The following is a 16,878-nucleotide window of genomic DNA, read 5'->3' as shown; positions in this document are numbered from 1 at the left end:
CCTATGAATGAATGATGGAATGTCAAACAAACATAAGCAGTGATGATCATATGGTATGCAAGAGGTTTCAATTCTCTTATGATGTTGTAGTATAAGAGATGTCAATCCGTTTGTCCAAAAAAAAAAGAGATGTCAATCCATAAAAGGTGATTATGCAAACACTTAAGATGTGAACTCTAGTTCAAGTCAAGCTAGTATGATTATGGTTTTGTTCTAACAACCTAATGACAATTATGAAATGCAGAATGTAAAGTACTTAGAACAGAGACCAAATGCAAGATAAACAATGCAGAGATCAAACTAAACAATATCAATAACTAGACAAATGCAATGAAACAAAAGTACAAAGATGCAGAACATAAGCATAAAGTAAACTAAGTAACCCAGAATGGTGTTCGATCAAGCACTCGACCATGTGTGAGGTCGAGTGGCTAGGTCGAGTTGTGAAATACGAAGAACATGGGCAATTTCAACAACTTAAACAGATTAAAAAGCAATGAAACAAGACAGTATGCAATAACAGACAATCACTAAACAAAGTAGGCTCCTAGAAATGGATTCATGGGCTGGACTCAAGCTATGGCTACCTAAACTGATCAACAAACCTCAATCAACATGAATTATCTCTAGACAATGATCCCATAGACTTACTAATCCACTCTCATGACAATAGTAATCAGGTTTACACACTCTTAGACCTAGTTCTCACCAGCTAAGACATGAATAAACAGGCATTAAAGATCCAGATCATTATTTGTCAAAAAATACCCTAGACAACTAATCTCTTAGGCTAGGCATAGTAATCTGCAGTATTAACTTTATTTAACAACATAAACATTGGTACGATGCAAGGAAGATTAAGATCTGTTCTTAACTTATCATAACAAGAACAGCTTAGAGGACACCTAATCTGGAAATCCTCTAAGCTGGAAGAGATGTATAAACAAACAAGCTTGATCAGTCTCAGTAACCATAACCTTAAACCAGCCTAATACATCTCTAGAACCCTAGCTCACTACTCAGATGAACAAATCATGATGATGAAAAACTCAAACCCAGAAAGTGATGAAACCAACATCATGAGATAGATAAGAGCGAGATCTACAACTTAATAATACAAAGTATCAAATTCAGATTTTCAACACAAAAAGTTATAGAGTTTACAATCTAAAAAAGGAAGAACAAAGTAGATGATTATGCAGAACATAAATAAAAACCCAAAATAGGGTAAAAACTAGGTTTGAGGTGGCACTAGATATAATTTCTGACTAAGTCTCCAACACAGAGATTTGAGGGCGTCAGTTATGATTCCAGCTGATGCATGAGCAATAGCATCAGGTTGTGCTTTTCTGACATCTTCCACATCAACTTCAGTCTGTTCCCAAAAGTTAAATGATGCTAGTAAGCATAAGCTTGCAACAAAAAGAAGAGTCTAGATAAGAAGTGAAGCTTGAAAACGAGAATAGCAAAATATGAAACAAAGCAAGAACAAGCGTAACACAGTTTTCCAGATATGCAACAATGGTTAGATAGAAGAGAAAAATATTTCGCAAGAAAATGAACAAATTTACATAGCATAGTTGAGAAGATTTATTGCAAACCTGATCTCCTTGTGCTGTAATAAGCTGAAGTCGTATCATCTCCAGCTTGTAAAATTCCACCACATTTCTTGCTTTTTCACCCTCAATCTACCTCAGATTCTTCACCACCTGCCTTACTAATGTCTGCAAGTTTCTCTTCTAAGTTTTCTGCATCCTTATTTCCGCTCGTAATTGTAGAATTGCTGTCAGCAAGTCTCTTTGGATATCTGAATAATCTTCCATTAAGATATGACTCAAAAGTCCCTGGATAGCAAGGCCGGCAGATGGCTGATCCAACCAATCAACAGGATCATTCGAAGCAACCTAAATTTGACCAAAACAAATGTGTTAAAAGTTAACCTCGGTCATTCTATTTTAGCCACGAGAGTTTGAAACGATCTTGCATATCGTTTTTATATAGAATCACAACACTTTTGTTAGAATTTTGAGACTATAAGTTAACCTCAGTCATTCTCTTTGCAAAAAACATGGGATGACAACTCCTCATTGTTTCCAGATTTGCCCCAGTCACCAAGCGATTCATCGGAATCATCATCATCATCATCATCATCGTCGTCATCATCATCATCCTCTAGAACAGCAACCCATTCCTGAAGTTAACAATATGGTTAGTGAAGACATGACAAAAATATTCCTCTCATAGAATTCCTTAGTGACTTAATATAAAAGATGATATAAAATTTGTTAAACCTCCCCATCGTCGTCTTCTCCTGTATCTTTACTGTCATCTCCTTCATTCTCATCATCATCAGTTTCAAAGTCACTATCAGATAGACCCATCAGCTCCATTTCCCTGATCATCTCCATTGTATCAAAACCTACTATTACTTGCTGCAATGCATCCACAACATCTTAAAGGTTAGTACAGATTAAGGTAGAGAAAAACCTACACAGAACAGTATAGTCAGCTATAACCAATAGAAACATATCCCTAAAAGGCTGCTTGTTGATCCATGTGTGTGCGTTTAGATTCAAAATAATGGTGATTAACGAAAAAAATGAAAAACGTCACAAGATAGCTGTATTAGCTTGGAACATATAATTTAAGTAGGATATGCATAACATACCACATAATTATTTTCAGAAGTAACAGACTGCATGACATCCTCATTAGTGTAAATCTGCAGAGCATTAGGGTAACTCAAATTAATTTTGATGGTGTTAGGTAGATTAAATCATGACAGGGAACTAAGGAAGATTAATTTTTCTCTTACCTCCATTCTGATCTGTTATATATGGTATATCTGGCAAGAGAATATTCTCATGAACTCCATCACCAATTGAACCGGTAAGCATCAGGGTTCCTTTATTGTTCACCTGAACAAGACACACTGCGGGAAATGTTAGATGCACAAAAACGGATAATGAACAAAAATAAATACAGGAAAACTGAAAACGGAGGAACATATACGATGCAGACTTACATAGACTTTGACAAGATAAAAAAAAACACTTTTCTCTACCACATAAGAGGATTCTATAGAGGACTACTGAAAATTGATAGATGAATATATGAAGCAACCCAACCCATAATAGGAGCAAGCAAAACTACTAAACACACTAACATGTGACCACAACAACAATGCATGTAATGTAAGGCATTGGTCCAACAATGTTTTCACCAAAAAGATAGCTTATGCTGATTGAAAAGACGCAATATAACACCTCAATGATGGTTCTAGTATTTTCTGCTGGTGAAAGCCTGGAATCTCCGGCATTCTGTGGCAAGGAGGTTCTGATTTCTTCTGAAGGATGATACCTTGATTTGCAAGTTTGCTTTTCTGGATCTGAAGCTGAATCTACGTACTCTGCTGTGGCTTGAATTCGATGCTTCCTTGGGAGTTTTTTTTGTTAAATAGTCACCTTTGTACTTCAGAAGTCCACTCCTAGTAAAGTGCATATAAGTCAATTAATTTGTTATACCACAAATATGAATGTGAGAATTAAAATATATGAGAAGAAAGCCTAAAGAATTTGAAATATCTAAGCAAAATTCAAAAGAATCGAACTTTGAGAGACTGGTTGCAAGGTTCACAGACAAAGTATCTAATGTAGTACTAAATTTGACTGGCACTAAATTTAACATTCAAAGTTGAGAAGAAACATAACTGCATTACTACCAAGTATCTATAAACTAAAGATTAGCTATTTAAAAACTACAATCTACCATCTTGATGAAACTAATATCTAATTCAATGACGGAACAAGAGTCAATTTATCAGTGTACCCATCAATATGGTTTAGACGTTGAGGCTGAAAAACGCGGCGAGAAGCATAATGAAAGCAACTTCCTCCTTCTTCCGAGGTCGAATACTCTGCAAAGTAATACCAAGCAAATCCGTTGGAGAGACGTAAGGCCATAACCGACTCAATCATCGGTAATACTACTGTTATCTCTAACCTTTCGCTCTCTATCTCTCTATCTCTCTATCTCTTAGTCCTGAGCTCAGAAGCTGAAGAAGAAGAAGGCTTAGCCTATCTATTTGGTGAATTTTTCATAACCAGTTATAACGTGTCATATTCTCATTGGTCTAAACCCAAAAAGATCTTGAAAAGTGTAACTCTCACCATCATCAAAACGCTGCGTTTTGATCTGTAATGTTTTTTTTGTTTAACATTTAGTTTCTCGGTCACCAATAGTCACCACAAGAGCAAACACCAAACCGGAACACATGAAATCTATTGGTGTCTCTGATGATGATCTCACGAGAAGTTACTGCGAGATAAGCTTTGCTGCAACATGACAATCTCCACAAATCCTAAGATTCTTCGTTATTCTTATGGCGTTATTACTGTCTTCTTCCACTGTGTTCATGAGAGCAAACACAATGGCTAACTTCTCACTGTGAACAGCTAAATGCGTTTCTTTATCTTCTTCTTCTACATCGTGAAGTGCTGATTCTGAATCAGGAACATAACCTAACTCTTTCATTTTCTTTACAAAAACACCCAGCTCTCTGTATATCTCTTTGGACTGCGGATGTCTCCTGTCGCCTACTAAGAATGTATGAATTTCTCCATTGACCTCAACATTGCTTGATCCGGGATTCTTCTTTAACCCTTCGCTCTTCATTATATGTCTGATGCTTGTCACTTCTTCCCATCTTCCAGCCTTTGCGTCTATGTTAGAAAGCAATACGTAGTAACCCGATTGCTCTGGTGCTAACTGGAAAAGTTTATCAACTGCTAGTAGACCGATGTCTGTATCAGAATGCACCCTGCAAGCTCCTAATAGGGCTCCCCAAACTCTCTCATTTGGTTCCAGTGACATTTCTTGTATGAATTTGTAAGCTTCTTTCACTTTCCCGGCTCGGCCAAGAAGATCCACCATACAAGCCAAATGCTCTAACCTAGGAGTGATCTTGTAATGATCTGTCATGAGTTTGAAATAACTCCGACCTTCTTCTAGTAAACCTGCGTGGCTACAAGCAGCGAGCGTTGTGACAAACGCAATTGAATCAGGGACGAGACCCGAATCTTGCATTTTCGAAAACAATGCCACTGCGTCACAGCCTTTCCCGCTGAATCCATAAGCTGAAATCATAGCTGTCCAAGACACAATATCACGTGACTTCATGTTCTCAAACACATCTCTCTCTCTGTCTAGACATCCACATTTGGCATACATATCGATCAGTGCATTCTCTAACAACAGATTTGGTATTAGCTTCTTCCTCTCAATGTATCCATGGATTTTCTTACCAAGAGACAGAGCAGATGTATCTCCACAAGCAGGTAAAACACTTGTGATTGAGACTGCATCAGGTTCGAACCCATCAGCCTCCATTCGGGAATACAACTCCACGGCTTCAACAGGCATCGCGTTTTTCATATACACACCGATCATCACATTCCACGAAACCAAACTCTTTTCCCCCATTTTGAAAAACATATCTTTAACATATTTAACGTTTTCAGGAGTTGTATTGCTCACTGCAGCTAACAGACTAGCCATCGTGCCAGCATCATGGCTTATCTTCACAGACTCCATTTCCTTACAAACTTGCAAAGCATCATCAAATCTCTGATTTTGCGCATAACCAGCAACTAACGAGTTCCAAGAGACCACATCTCTTCTTGACATCTCATCAAGTACAAGCCTTGCTTCAGATAAAGATCCACACTTTCCATACATAGAAACTAAACCATTCCCAACAAACAAAGTCGAAGAGAGCCCAACTCTTGTAGCAGACCCATGAATCTTCTTGCCAATGACAATATCCCCAGAGCAAGAACACGCCTTTAAAACACACGGGAAAGTGTAATGATCAGGTCTAACATTACATCCACACATCTTCCCAAACACTTGAATACCTTCACGGTAAAAGCCGTTATTCACATAGCTTCTGATCATAACATTAACGATGATTACGTTTCTCTCAGGAATTTCTTCGAACACCTTACGTGCTGATGCTACATCTTTTAGAGAAGCATAAGCTCTCATAAGTTTAACACCCAAAGACGAATTGTAGCGTAAATCTTCCATAATGATCCTGGAGTGGACTGTTCTAAGTGTTCTGAGATCTGGGTAAGTGTCAAGTACCTGACCAAGCACGAAAGCTGTCTCCTGTGGTGAATCCTGATCGAGTTCCAATTTGGGTAGGGAAGAAGATACTTTTCGTGATTGAAATTTTCTGAATTTCGGAAAATGGAGAAGACGGAGATCGACATTGATGCGTTTCATGAGCTTTGAAATCGAACCTCATCACTATGAGTATCATCAACGCCACTAGCAACGGTAAGTTCGGTAACGATGTGTGTAAACCGGATCAGACCGGTCTCACATGTCCAATTGGGTTTTAACTTCTACAGTATATGAGTCATTAAAACTTGATTTAGATAAAGTCATCTTTGAGATATACATGGTCTTTTAATTTAAATCTAAGACTTTTGTTGTGTAGATAGAATTATTGTCTCTCTTCTTGATACTTATTGAAATCAAAGATTCAATATTTGACAACTATTTTAACAATTTTATTAAACTAGTTTTACTTTTCCTAGAAATGTCATATTTTCCAAGCAAAAAATAATCTTTTGAATATCACCTATAAGGTTAACCCCAAAACTCGTTTTTATAATAAAGATTTTTAAAAAAGTCTTGTGATTTATTTTTATATGTAATATTCAAAAAAAAAATATTTTCTATAAAGTTTTTTTTGAAGCCAAATTTTTTTTTTTTTTTTTTTTTTTGAAGCCAACTTACTTGCTTATTAATCACGAACGGGTGAGTGTTGATACAAAAACAATCATATCATATATATACTACAAAACATCTAACGTTAAAATTTCACACAGTCAAAAAATTTGTAACGTCTGTCAACTAGTTGATATGAATTAACTAACCGTTAAATAAACAAAGGTTTTTTATGAAAAAATAAAATAGTTATTTTTCTTCCAACCAAAAAAGACAAGGTATTAAATGTCCAAATAAAGAATGGATGACGGTTATTTCTGCTTTTTTCCCAGAATCATCACCCAAACTTACTGCCTTATTCAAGGAGTTTCACATGAGTAAACATGTTGTTTATTGTAGACTTAACATATATAACAAAGCATTTTCATGTTAATGCCTTAGTCAAGTAGTAGATGATGCAATAACATAGAGAGGGAACTTGCAGTGAACTGAAGTACCGAATGATTCAGCGATACCGGTTTGATTCTCTATAGATTCAGTCGGTAATCTCCAATCGAACCGATGCACTAAGTTAGCCAAAACTATCTCATTCAGCACCACAGCGAATGATATTGCTGGGCAAATCCTTCTTCCAGCTCCAAATGGAATCAGCTCAAAAGACTGACCTCGGTAGTCAACAGATAAATCTAAATGCCTCTCCGGTCTAAAATCTTCCGCGTCTGGTCCCCACGTTGCAGCCTCTCTCCCGATAGCCCAAGCATTGATCAAAACCTGTGTACCGGCAGGTATGTGATAATCACCTAATCTTACATCTTGTGTTGATTCGTGAGGAATCATCAAAGGAAGTGGAGGATGTAGCCTCATTGTCTCTTTGATCACAGCTTTTAAGTATTTCATTTCTTGAATGTCCTCTTCTGATACACACGATTTTCCCTTACAAATCGTGCGGACTTCTTCTTGGAGTCTGTTCATACACTTTGGGTGACGTATAAGCTCTGTCATTGCCCATTCCATAAGTGTATACGATGTCTCCGTACCACCCACAAAAACATTCTGAAAAATGAAAACCAAAACAAGAACTACGTTTATATACATACATACGAAAATATCATGAAATCCGAACTCGTATCATCCAAAAGTGTGTTATTATTTTCCCTCACCAAGACGATTGCCTTTACGCTGACACGGTCTATCTCAAACCCGACGCTCTTCTCTCTCTGAATGGAGAGCAATACATCCACAAAGTCATTCCTATCTCGGTGGTCACCATCTTCATGATCTTGCACAACTCTCTCAAAGAACTCATCAAGATCGTTAGCCGTCTTTTCAAGCTGACCATCTAAACCGCGGATCCAATCAATCCATGCAAGCCGTGGTACATAACTCCCAACACTGAACGTCCCAAGTAGCTTACTTAGTCTCTCCATTAACTCCTGAAAATCTGTTTCACCACCGTATTTTCGTCCCAAAGCAACTCTACATATCACATCGTTAGTTAAACTCATCAAGATCTTGCTTAGATTCACCGGCAAAGAACTCGATCTCCGGATCTTTTCCATCATCAAACTGATCTCTTCTTCTCTCACTTCTCGAAAGGACCGTACCATTTTGTTGCTGAAGAGATGGAGGACGCACACACTCTTCATTTGCCTCCAATACTCTCCATAAGGAGCTGAGGCCACATCATGCCTATCGTAAAGAAGTTTCTCGAATATTTTTGAACGTGGACGGCTCGCGAAAACACGGTCATGCGTCTTCAAAACTTCTTTAGCCACTTCAGCGGAAGATACTATAAGAACGGGGACACGGCCAAAGTGAAGGAGCATGAGAGGCCCGTAACGGCGGCTGAGAGAGCATAGTGATCGGTGAGTGTGGCGGCCGAGTTGATGAAGGTTTCCGATCAACGGAAGTCCCGGTGGAGACGGAGGTGTGTTGTTGTTCTTCCCTCTCTTATGTATTTTGAAAAATATTATGGTAATGAAAATTATTGAGCATAGCAGAAACATCATACTCATCATTTGCATGTCTGGATTCTTCAAGTTCTTCAAAAAAAAAATGTTTTTGTGAAGAGTTTTTAGTTTGTGATATTTTGGACTTATTTACCTAACAAGCCAAGTTCTCTACGGTAATAAGTATATCCACTCAATTTTTTTTGGAGGTATGTATGATGTATCAATTTCATATGCATGCCGTCTGGTTTCTTAATATGTTTACTTTGTTCGAGATTTTTCTTTTCGTCCTTTTACGATTTACGTGTCTTCTTTTGGATTCATAACAAATCTAAGTGCCAATTGTTCAACAAACAATCCTCCATGAATTTTAAATGCCCTACTACAGTACCTCTAAAAAATGTTTAGACTTATTAAGATATGTATATAAAAATATATATCTATTATGAGGCAGCAACATAAATAACGTAGATCATAACAAATGATTATAGACTTTTTGTTTTTATTTGTGACTGAGAAAGAGAGAGAGAGAGAGCAAACTCTTTTGGTAACGTGTCAGTAAGTTCACAACGAGTAAAACACGGAAAATCGAATTCGTTACCACAACAAGGGGCTTCAATTGGTAAACAGTTAGGATTTAAACATAGTTCGAATCTCCATTTCGTAATTACCAAACTCATTTTTAAATAGTTTTCGGTTTAGGATAGTCACCAAAAGGACTGACTTAGAAAGGGGAAAAAGCCCAAGGTATATAATATTTCATAAGTCATCATAATAACACCATGAAGTTGACTTGCGTAAGCAAAATAATTGATTAGAACTCACATGACACAATAAATGAGAAGAAACTCAAACAAAAAAAAACCAGATCCATGGCGCGAAAAGAGCAACGACCCACACCTTTGCCACGTGGTCTTGTCCTGTGGATCTGAGTGTCCAAATTAGAAGAAAGATGAGAAGAGAGAGTATAAACACTCTACAGCATTATGATCAGAAAGCTGTAAAAAGCTGAACCTAATTGGTTTTAATGGCAGAACAACAATATTAAAAATTCTACCAAGAACATCTAATTCATCATTTAATACACATACAAAAGAACAGCTAATACTAATACTTTTACAGAAACTGCTTTAATATACTTTTGACTAAAGTTTTCTCCCTTTTCTCAAGAAATCCTCTGTTTTGACTTGCAAGTAACCAAGAAAAATGCGAGAAGACGAGAAAAACTCCGAGGATGAATTCGTTGAAGTCGATCCCACTGGTCGCTATGGCCGGGTTTGTTCTTCTTTAATTTCATATATTATCAAAGTAAATAATCTTCCCATTCTAATCTTTTTTGTTTCTCATTTTTTTTCAGTATAAAGAAGTTCTAGGCAAAGGAGCTTTCAAACAAGTGTATCCTTTTTTCATAGATCTGTGTTCTTTGTTATTACATGAAAAGATTCACAGACAAAAACTTTTTCTTTGATTTGAGAATTATTCAGATACAGAGCATTTGACCAACTTGAAGGGATCGAAGTTGCTTGGAACCAAGTTAAGCTAGACGATAAACTCTCTAGCTCAGACAATTTAGATCGTCTTTACTCTGAAGTTCACTTGCTCAAAACCCTTAACCACAAAAGCATCATCAATTTCTACACTTCTTGGATCGATCACCAACACATGACCATCAACCTCATCACCGAAGTCTTCACCTCCGGAAACCTTAGACAGTCAGATTCCTCTTTCAAGAACTCATATCAAACTTCTTTTTAAAAAAAAAAAAAAATTGGTCGGTCTCATGTTTGACAAACCCTTTTGGGATTCACTCGAGATTTTTATAGGTACCGGAAGAAGCATAAGTGTGTTGATCTAAGAGCATTGAAGAAATGGTCAAGGCAGATTTTAGAAGGGCTTGTTTATCTTCATAGTCATGATCCTCCTGTGATCCATAGAGATCTTAAATGTGATAACATTTTCATTAATGGCAACCAAGGTGAGGTCAAAATTGGTGATCTCGGGCTAGCCGCCATTCTTCACCGTGCGCGCTCAGCTCATAGCGTTATCGGTTAGTTCTTTAAGCTTTCTCTCAAACTCAAAACCCCTTTAATTGTGATACTAAACTTGTGTGTTTGAAATTGTTAAGGAACACCTGAATTTATGGCACCGGAACTCTATGAAGAGGACTATAATGTACTAGTCGATATATATGCGTTCGGAATGTGTTTACTCGAGCTGGTAACTTTCGAGTATCCGTATTCGGAATGTACAAATGCTGCTCAGATTTATAGGAAAGTTACATCGGTAAGTGATCTTTTATTCTCCGTCTGATATCATTTGATCCATTTTTGTCATGTAGTTGATCCATTTTTTTCTCAATCCTTCTTAGGGAATCAAACCAGCCTCACTTTTGAATGTGACTAATCCACAAGTGAGAGCATTCATAGAGAAATGTATCGCAAAGGTTTCCGAACGCTTGTCTGCCAAGGAACTACTTGATGACCCTTTTCTAAAATGCTACAAGGACAAAAACGAAAACGTTAGCTCTCACAAAGGTAACATTATTTTTTTGGTATTTTATTTCATACATCAATTGGAAACTGTGGGATCATTTGGACTTCTCATGTGATTTCTATTAATATATATGAGATTCCTAACACGATATTAACTCACTACTACTTTGAACTCAACGCAGAAAATGGCTGCAATGGAAGAGGAATTGAAGATGATATCTTAGAGTCTACGGTAGGTTTAACTGTAGAAGGCCAACGTAAAGACCTCAACACAATCTTCCTAAAACTACGAATCACCGATTCCAAAGGTTCCAATCATTTTTTGCTTTGACTAAAATCTAAAGCCTTCATACATTATCATCATATTGATTAACTTGTTTTGACATAATTATAACATTAATAAAACAGGCCAAATCCGCAATATCCACTTCCCATTTAACATAGAGACAGACACATCTTTCTCAGTCGCCATCGAAATGGTCGAAGAACTAGACTTAACCGATGATCAAGACATCTCAACGATAGCTAAAATGATCGATGTAGAGATACATTCACACATCCCCGACTGGACTCCTTCTCGTCTTAACGGAGATGATTCAGCTATACACAAATGCTTGTCTTCTCCGCTGCATCTAGACAAATTCCCTTCAGGGAGAAAATTCTGGTCCTCTCCTAAAGCTGGAGCTGGAGATTCACGTTCGCCCTTCGCGCCACGGTCTAATTCTAAGCTTTCTTTATTATCACAAGGACCGATCAGTCAAGATGTTGGGGTTATAGTAGAGAAACTTGAGACTCTGCTGAGGAAACAGAGAGAGGAGATTGAAGAGATGCAGAGAGATCAAGAACGTATTGTTTCTGAGTTTTTGAAAGAGTTTCCTCCTGAGGTATGTGAAGAGGCTTTGGTAAGATTACAACTCAAAGATTCTGATAGCTTACTATGTTAGTTCGTTTGTAACATTGCATACTCTCGTCAAGATTATATTATTTTGGTTTTGTAATATTATGTTGTACTAAAGTTACATGTGTAACGAAATTGTGAAAGGTTAAAGAAAACTATTTGTTGAAAAATCTAATAGTTGTCAAATAATAACTTTTGTCTAATTCAACGATTTTTTTGGAAAAGCTGAGGACGAATCTAGTTCAGAAGAGTCGAGTGAAGAAGTACGTGGTAATATCATCTAGTTCAGAAGAGTCGATTCTTCTGAACCAGACTAGTGGTCATCCGACTCTTGTGAACCTGACTCGTCTGTCAGAGACTCAAATGTTTCTCTTCTGGTCCATGCTCTCCCCTTATCACCTTAGAATAAGAAGACATAGAACGGTTCATATTATGGTCAATTGAACATACCGATTCCTTGACTGGACCCAAATATATTGCATTATTGGGCTAACGGCCCAAATCAGAAGAAACTCAACTTGAATATAACATGGCAATAAACAAACGCAGCGTTTTAGGAGGCTCTTAAACCCCCAAATTACATTTTCGCTTAAACCCTATTATTGTCACTATCTTCACTTCGTCTTCCTTCTTCCAAAAACACACAAAATCACAGTAGTAGCAGCTGTAGCCATGTACAGATCAAAGGCAATCCTGTCATCTCTTAGAAACGCTTACTCACAGATCTCCACTCGATCGTATCTAAGCCGAGCTCAGGTGGGTGTTTCCTCAAACTCGTCTTCGCCTCTCGATTCATTTGCAATCCCTAGTCGATTTCAGTGGCAATATCGCACCTTTACTTCGAAACCAGATTCTATGCTTCAGTTAGTGATGGAGAATGATTGGTCTAAGGAAGTAGAGGAAGGGTTGAGGAAACCAGATATGTCTCTAACCCACGAGACTGCAATTTACGTTTTGAGGAAATTGGAGAAGAGCCCAGATAAAGCTTATTGCTTTATCGATTGGGTTTTAAGAGACTCAGGGCTTAGTCCAAGTTCTCCACTTTATAGCATTATGTTGAGGATTTTAGCGCAGCAGAGATCTATGAAACGGTTTTGGATGACTCTGAGTGAGATGAAACAAGGAGGGTTTTATTTAGACGAGGATACGTATAAGACTGTTTACAGTGAGCTTAATAAGGCGGAATCAAAAGCAGATGCTGTCGCTGTTGCTCATTTCTATGAGAGGATGCTTAAGGATAACGCAATGTATGTTGTTGCAAAGAATGTTTCTGCTGCTGTTTTGAAGGTGGATTGGGGTTGTGAGGTTGAGAGGGAATTGCAGGAGATGAAACTTGTCTTGTCGGATAATTTTGTTATTAGGGTGTTGAAGGAGCTAAGGGATCATCCCTTGAAAGCTTTGGCTTTTTTCCATTGGGTTGGTGGTAGTTCTTCTGGTTATCAACATAGTACCGTTAGTTATAACGCGGCATTGAGGGTTTTGGCTAGGCCTAACTCAGTTACGGAGTTTTGGAGTGTTGTTGATGAAATGAAGACTGCAGGGCATGAGATGGATCTTGACACTTATATAAAGGTTTCAAGACAGTTTCAGAAATCTAGAATGATGACTGAGGCAGTTAAGCTTTATGAATTAATGATGGATGGTCCGTTCAAGCCATCTATTCAAGATTGTAGTCTTCTGTTGAGGTCTTTATCGGCTGGTCCCAACCCGGATTTGGATTTGGTTTTTCGTGTTTCGAGGAAATATGAATCAACTGGGAGTTGTCTCTCAAAGGCTGTTTATGATGGAATCCACAGGTCTTTAACCAGTGTGGGTAGGTTTGACGAAGCTGAGGAAATTGTGAAGGCTATGAGAAATAAGAGTTATGAGCCGGATAACATCACATACAGCCAACTCGTATTTGGGCTTTGTAAAGCTAAGAGATTAGAAGAAGCACGAGGAGTCGTAGATCAAATGGAAGCACAAGGATGCTATCCGGACATTAAAACTTGGACTATTCTGATCCAAGGGCACTGCAAAAACAATGAACTGGATAAGGCCTTCGCGTGTTTTGCTAATATGTTAGAGAAAGGGTTTGATATTGACTCTGATCTGCTTGATGTCTTGATAGATGGGTTTCTTAGCCAAGACAGGATAGACGGGGCGTATAAATTCCTTATGGAGATGGTGAAAAATGCTAATGTAAGGCCTTGGCAAAGCACTTACAAGACTCTTATAGACAAGCTGCTAGAAATCAAGAAGGGCGAAGAAGCGCTAGATCTTCTTCAGATGATGAAGAAGCAAAATTACCCTGCATATGCAGAAGCTTTTGATGGATACCTTGCAAAGTTTGGGACTTTGGAAGACGCTAAGAAGTTCTTGGATGTGCTAAGCTCCAAGGATTCTCCTTCCTTTGCAGCTTACTTTCATGTCATTGAAGCTTTCTATCGAGAAGGGAGACTTGCCGATGCAAAAAATCTTCTCTTCATATGTCCCCATCACTTTAAAACACACCCTAAAATCTCTGAACTCTTCGGTGCTGCAGCTTGAGATATTATGTCACCCAATTGTTCTGCAGAATATAACCGAGAGGTCTTCTACTGTTTAGAAGTCTTTCGACCTCTCTGGACTCTGGAGTAAAACTCTAACACTGTCTTCTCGAATAATGGCCATTCCTCTGTTTTACGTGCTGCAGGGTAATGAAGAACCAGTTTATAGTAAGCTGAATTTGTTGTAGGCTTTGTTGATGGAATTGAAGGATGTTGTGGAATTGTTCATAAACAGTTTGCATTTATTTATTTATTTTGCAATTGTTGAGTTCCTCTCTCACTTTCTTGTTTTCTTCAACTCATTATTAAATGAAATTTTTATCAGAGGATGCAGTTATGGATAGAGGTCTTGCTCAAGCCCTGGTAGGTTAGGACATCTCTAGTAAGAATTTGACAATAAGTGGAGAGCAAATGAAGAATCATTCTTCTTGCTTACATCTACATTGGGTATAACATAGAGCCATTGTTTAAAGGATCTAGATGCTTTAACTTGGAGAATTTGTTTCTAGATTTAGAATGGAAATGTATTCAAATACTCATGACTTGTTATTATGATTAGGTTGGTACCCGCACTACGCCGTGGGTTGTTTTAGATTATTTTTTATTTATTAATTTTATTTTGTATTTTTTGGAATACTATTTGTTTTTTATGTTGTTTGGAATCAAATATATCATAATTAATAAAGTTTTTTGTAGTGGTTAATAAGAATTTTTTTTGTATTCGTATTTTTATAATTTGTTGTAGTTTTCAAAGTAAAAATTGAAGAAAAAAATTAGAGTTAAACAAATTGTGGTTACTATAATTTTTGTTACACATTGGTACGTGAGTCCGCATAAATGATTTTTAGAAAAATTAAATAGTTAGATAAATAAACATTAAAATTTACTTTAATGATATATAAATTGGATGATATTGTATATAAATGTGACTTTTTATTATAATTCAAACTTACTCATTATATATATATATATATATATATCACTACCAAGTACAATATTTTTGTCAATCAAGCTCAATAATTGAAGCCATCCAATTTAGTTCAATTTTCCAATACAACATGATAAACCGGGATAAGATTTTCCTTTGTAATTATTATTAGTGGACATTGATTAGTTAGCTTGACGACTTTAGAATAAAGTGTTTGGTTTAAATCATTGTCAACTTCTCCACAAGATATCCTTTATAAAGCTTTGAAATCTTGGTCATGCTTAGAAGAACCAACAGTTTGAACCAAACATCTTGAATCACTTTCTCATATGAAGATAGCGATTCTGTTTTTACCGGTGTTCACTATATGGCATGTGTTAGTTGTTTCGTTTTGTCCATAACTCATATATTGAAGCACGCCTCCAACCATTTTAGATATTGCAACTACATAACCGATCATGATTCCAATCTATCATCTGTTGTTTGCTACAAATCAAAGATGAAGATTTTGAAATTTACTAAGATCGAAAGGGAAATAAATAATGATAATTTTCACATAGAGAGTTCTGGAGTAGTAGTAAGTAACATTTATTGTACTAAACCTTGAAAAAAAAATGGTCTAGTCGCATCAATTTGTTTAACATCATCTTCATTCAAGACCTAAGTCAACAAAAAAGAGGTGAGTCAATTTACACAAACGACATCTTTACTTCAATGAGACCTGCGATTCTAAAAGGAGTTAATGAACTTTGTCATGCCTAAGTTGCTATTTCGTGAATTTTATTAATTTTTTGTATATCAGAGGACAATTGTGTGGTTAGGGAGGGGCTTACCTGAGAAATTGATATCTCTATGTCTCTCTTCTCTTCTTCCTTCATCTTCACATCTCTCTCTCTCTCTCTCTCTCCTTTCTCCTTCTCTCTCTAATCTATCTTTTCAAATTTCTTCCATATCCTAATTTTTAACTTCGCTTCTTCTTCCAAAGAGTTCTCGATAACCATATAATTTGATTTCATAATCTGTAGATTTTGATAAAATTATTGTTCGAATTAATCAAAGGTGAATTTGGTGAGATTGTTTTGCCTCTTTAACAATGACCTAAGCTTCTTCCATGTCTCTTGCCGCACGAGTCATGTGTTTTCTTCTCTTTTTGATTGTTTCATTGAAGGCAAATCTTTGTGACGATTCTTTTGTTTCTTCTCTCTAACTGAATTCAAGAGAAGTTAGTGTGAAGGAGACGAACAGACAATTTGAGTCTTGGCGTTTTTCTTTTATTATGTCTGTAAGAGTTTATGAAGTGAAAGACAACGTGATGCGGCACATAGGGATGTCAATCAGGCTGGCTCGA

At 37.0% G+C, this 16,878-nt stretch overlaps 4 protein-coding genes and 1 pseudogene across 5 annotated transcripts; 2 read left to right on the top strand and 3 right to left on the bottom strand.

The window, feature by feature from the left end:
• Positions 1 to 1,085: 1,085 nt before the first annotated feature.
• On the bottom strand, positions 1,086 to 4,026 carry LOC104791041 (uncharacterized protein At3g49140-like; annotated as a pseudogene). Its single transcript, XR_015559077.1, has 8 exons — positions 3,829 to 4,026; positions 3,267 to 3,487; positions 2,784 to 2,918; positions 2,669 to 2,722; positions 2,292 to 2,432; positions 2,044 to 2,191; positions 1,602 to 1,904; positions 1,086 to 1,375 (listed from the first exon to the last, which is right to left on the bottom strand). The product of XR_015559077.1 is annotated as an uncharacterized protein At3g49140-like (transcript).
• Positions 4,027 to 4,127: 101 nt separating this feature from the next.
• Positions 4,128 to 6,439, bottom strand: LOC104791042 (putative pentatricopeptide repeat-containing protein At3g49142). Its single transcript, XM_087453085.1, is given in 2 exon segments — positions 4,128 to 4,317; positions 4,320 to 6,439. Coding segments are annotated over 2 exon segments (2,052 nt in total). The 5' UTR covers positions 6,286 to 6,439; the 3' UTR covers positions 4,128 to 4,231.
• Positions 6,440 to 6,830: 391 nt separating this feature from the next.
• On the bottom strand, positions 6,831 to 8,909 carry LOC104698958 (cytochrome P450 71A26-like). Its single transcript, XM_087453084.1, has 2 exons — positions 7,896 to 8,909; positions 6,831 to 7,788 (listed from the first exon to the last, which is right to left on the bottom strand). Exons 1-2 carry the CDS (start codon positions 8,757 to 8,759, stop codon positions 7,177 to 7,179), a joined length of 1,476 nt encoding a protein of 491 aa, XP_087309210.1. The 5' UTR covers positions 8,760 to 8,909; the 3' UTR covers positions 6,831 to 7,176.
• A 709-nt stretch (positions 8,910 to 9,618) lies between these two features.
• LOC104791040 (putative serine/threonine-protein kinase WNK3) lies at positions 9,619 to 12,244 on the top strand. Its single transcript, XM_010516839.2, has 8 exons — positions 9,619 to 9,959; positions 10,042 to 10,079; positions 10,169 to 10,396; positions 10,508 to 10,731; positions 10,810 to 10,967; positions 11,053 to 11,218; positions 11,359 to 11,484; positions 11,585 to 12,244. The coding sequence occupies exons 1-8, from the start codon at positions 9,891 to 9,893 to the stop codon at positions 12,118 to 12,120; spliced, it is 1,545 nt and encodes a 514-aa protein (XP_010515141.1). The 5' UTR covers positions 9,619 to 9,890; the 3' UTR covers positions 12,121 to 12,244.
• A 385-nt stretch (positions 12,245 to 12,629) lies between these two features.
• LOC104791039 (pentatricopeptide repeat-containing protein At3g48250, chloroplastic) lies at positions 12,630 to 14,863 on the top strand. Its single transcript, XM_010516838.3, has one exon. It carries the CDS (start codon positions 12,747 to 12,749, stop codon positions 14,601 to 14,603), a length of 1,857 nt encoding a protein of 618 aa, XP_010515140.2. The 5' UTR covers positions 12,630 to 12,746; the 3' UTR covers positions 14,604 to 14,863.
• The last annotated feature ends 2,015 nt before the right edge of the window (positions 14,864 to 16,878 follow it).

This window comes from Camelina sativa, chromosome 6 (genome assembly GCF_030686135.1).
Source record: "Camelina sativa cultivar CO46 ecotype springtype chromosome 6, ASM3068613v1".
In the NCBI taxonomy this organism is placed as follows: domain Eukaryota; kingdom Viridiplantae; phylum Streptophyta; class Magnoliopsida; order Brassicales; family Brassicaceae; genus Camelina; species Camelina sativa.
This window is presented reverse-complemented; position numbering and strand designations above follow the sequence as displayed.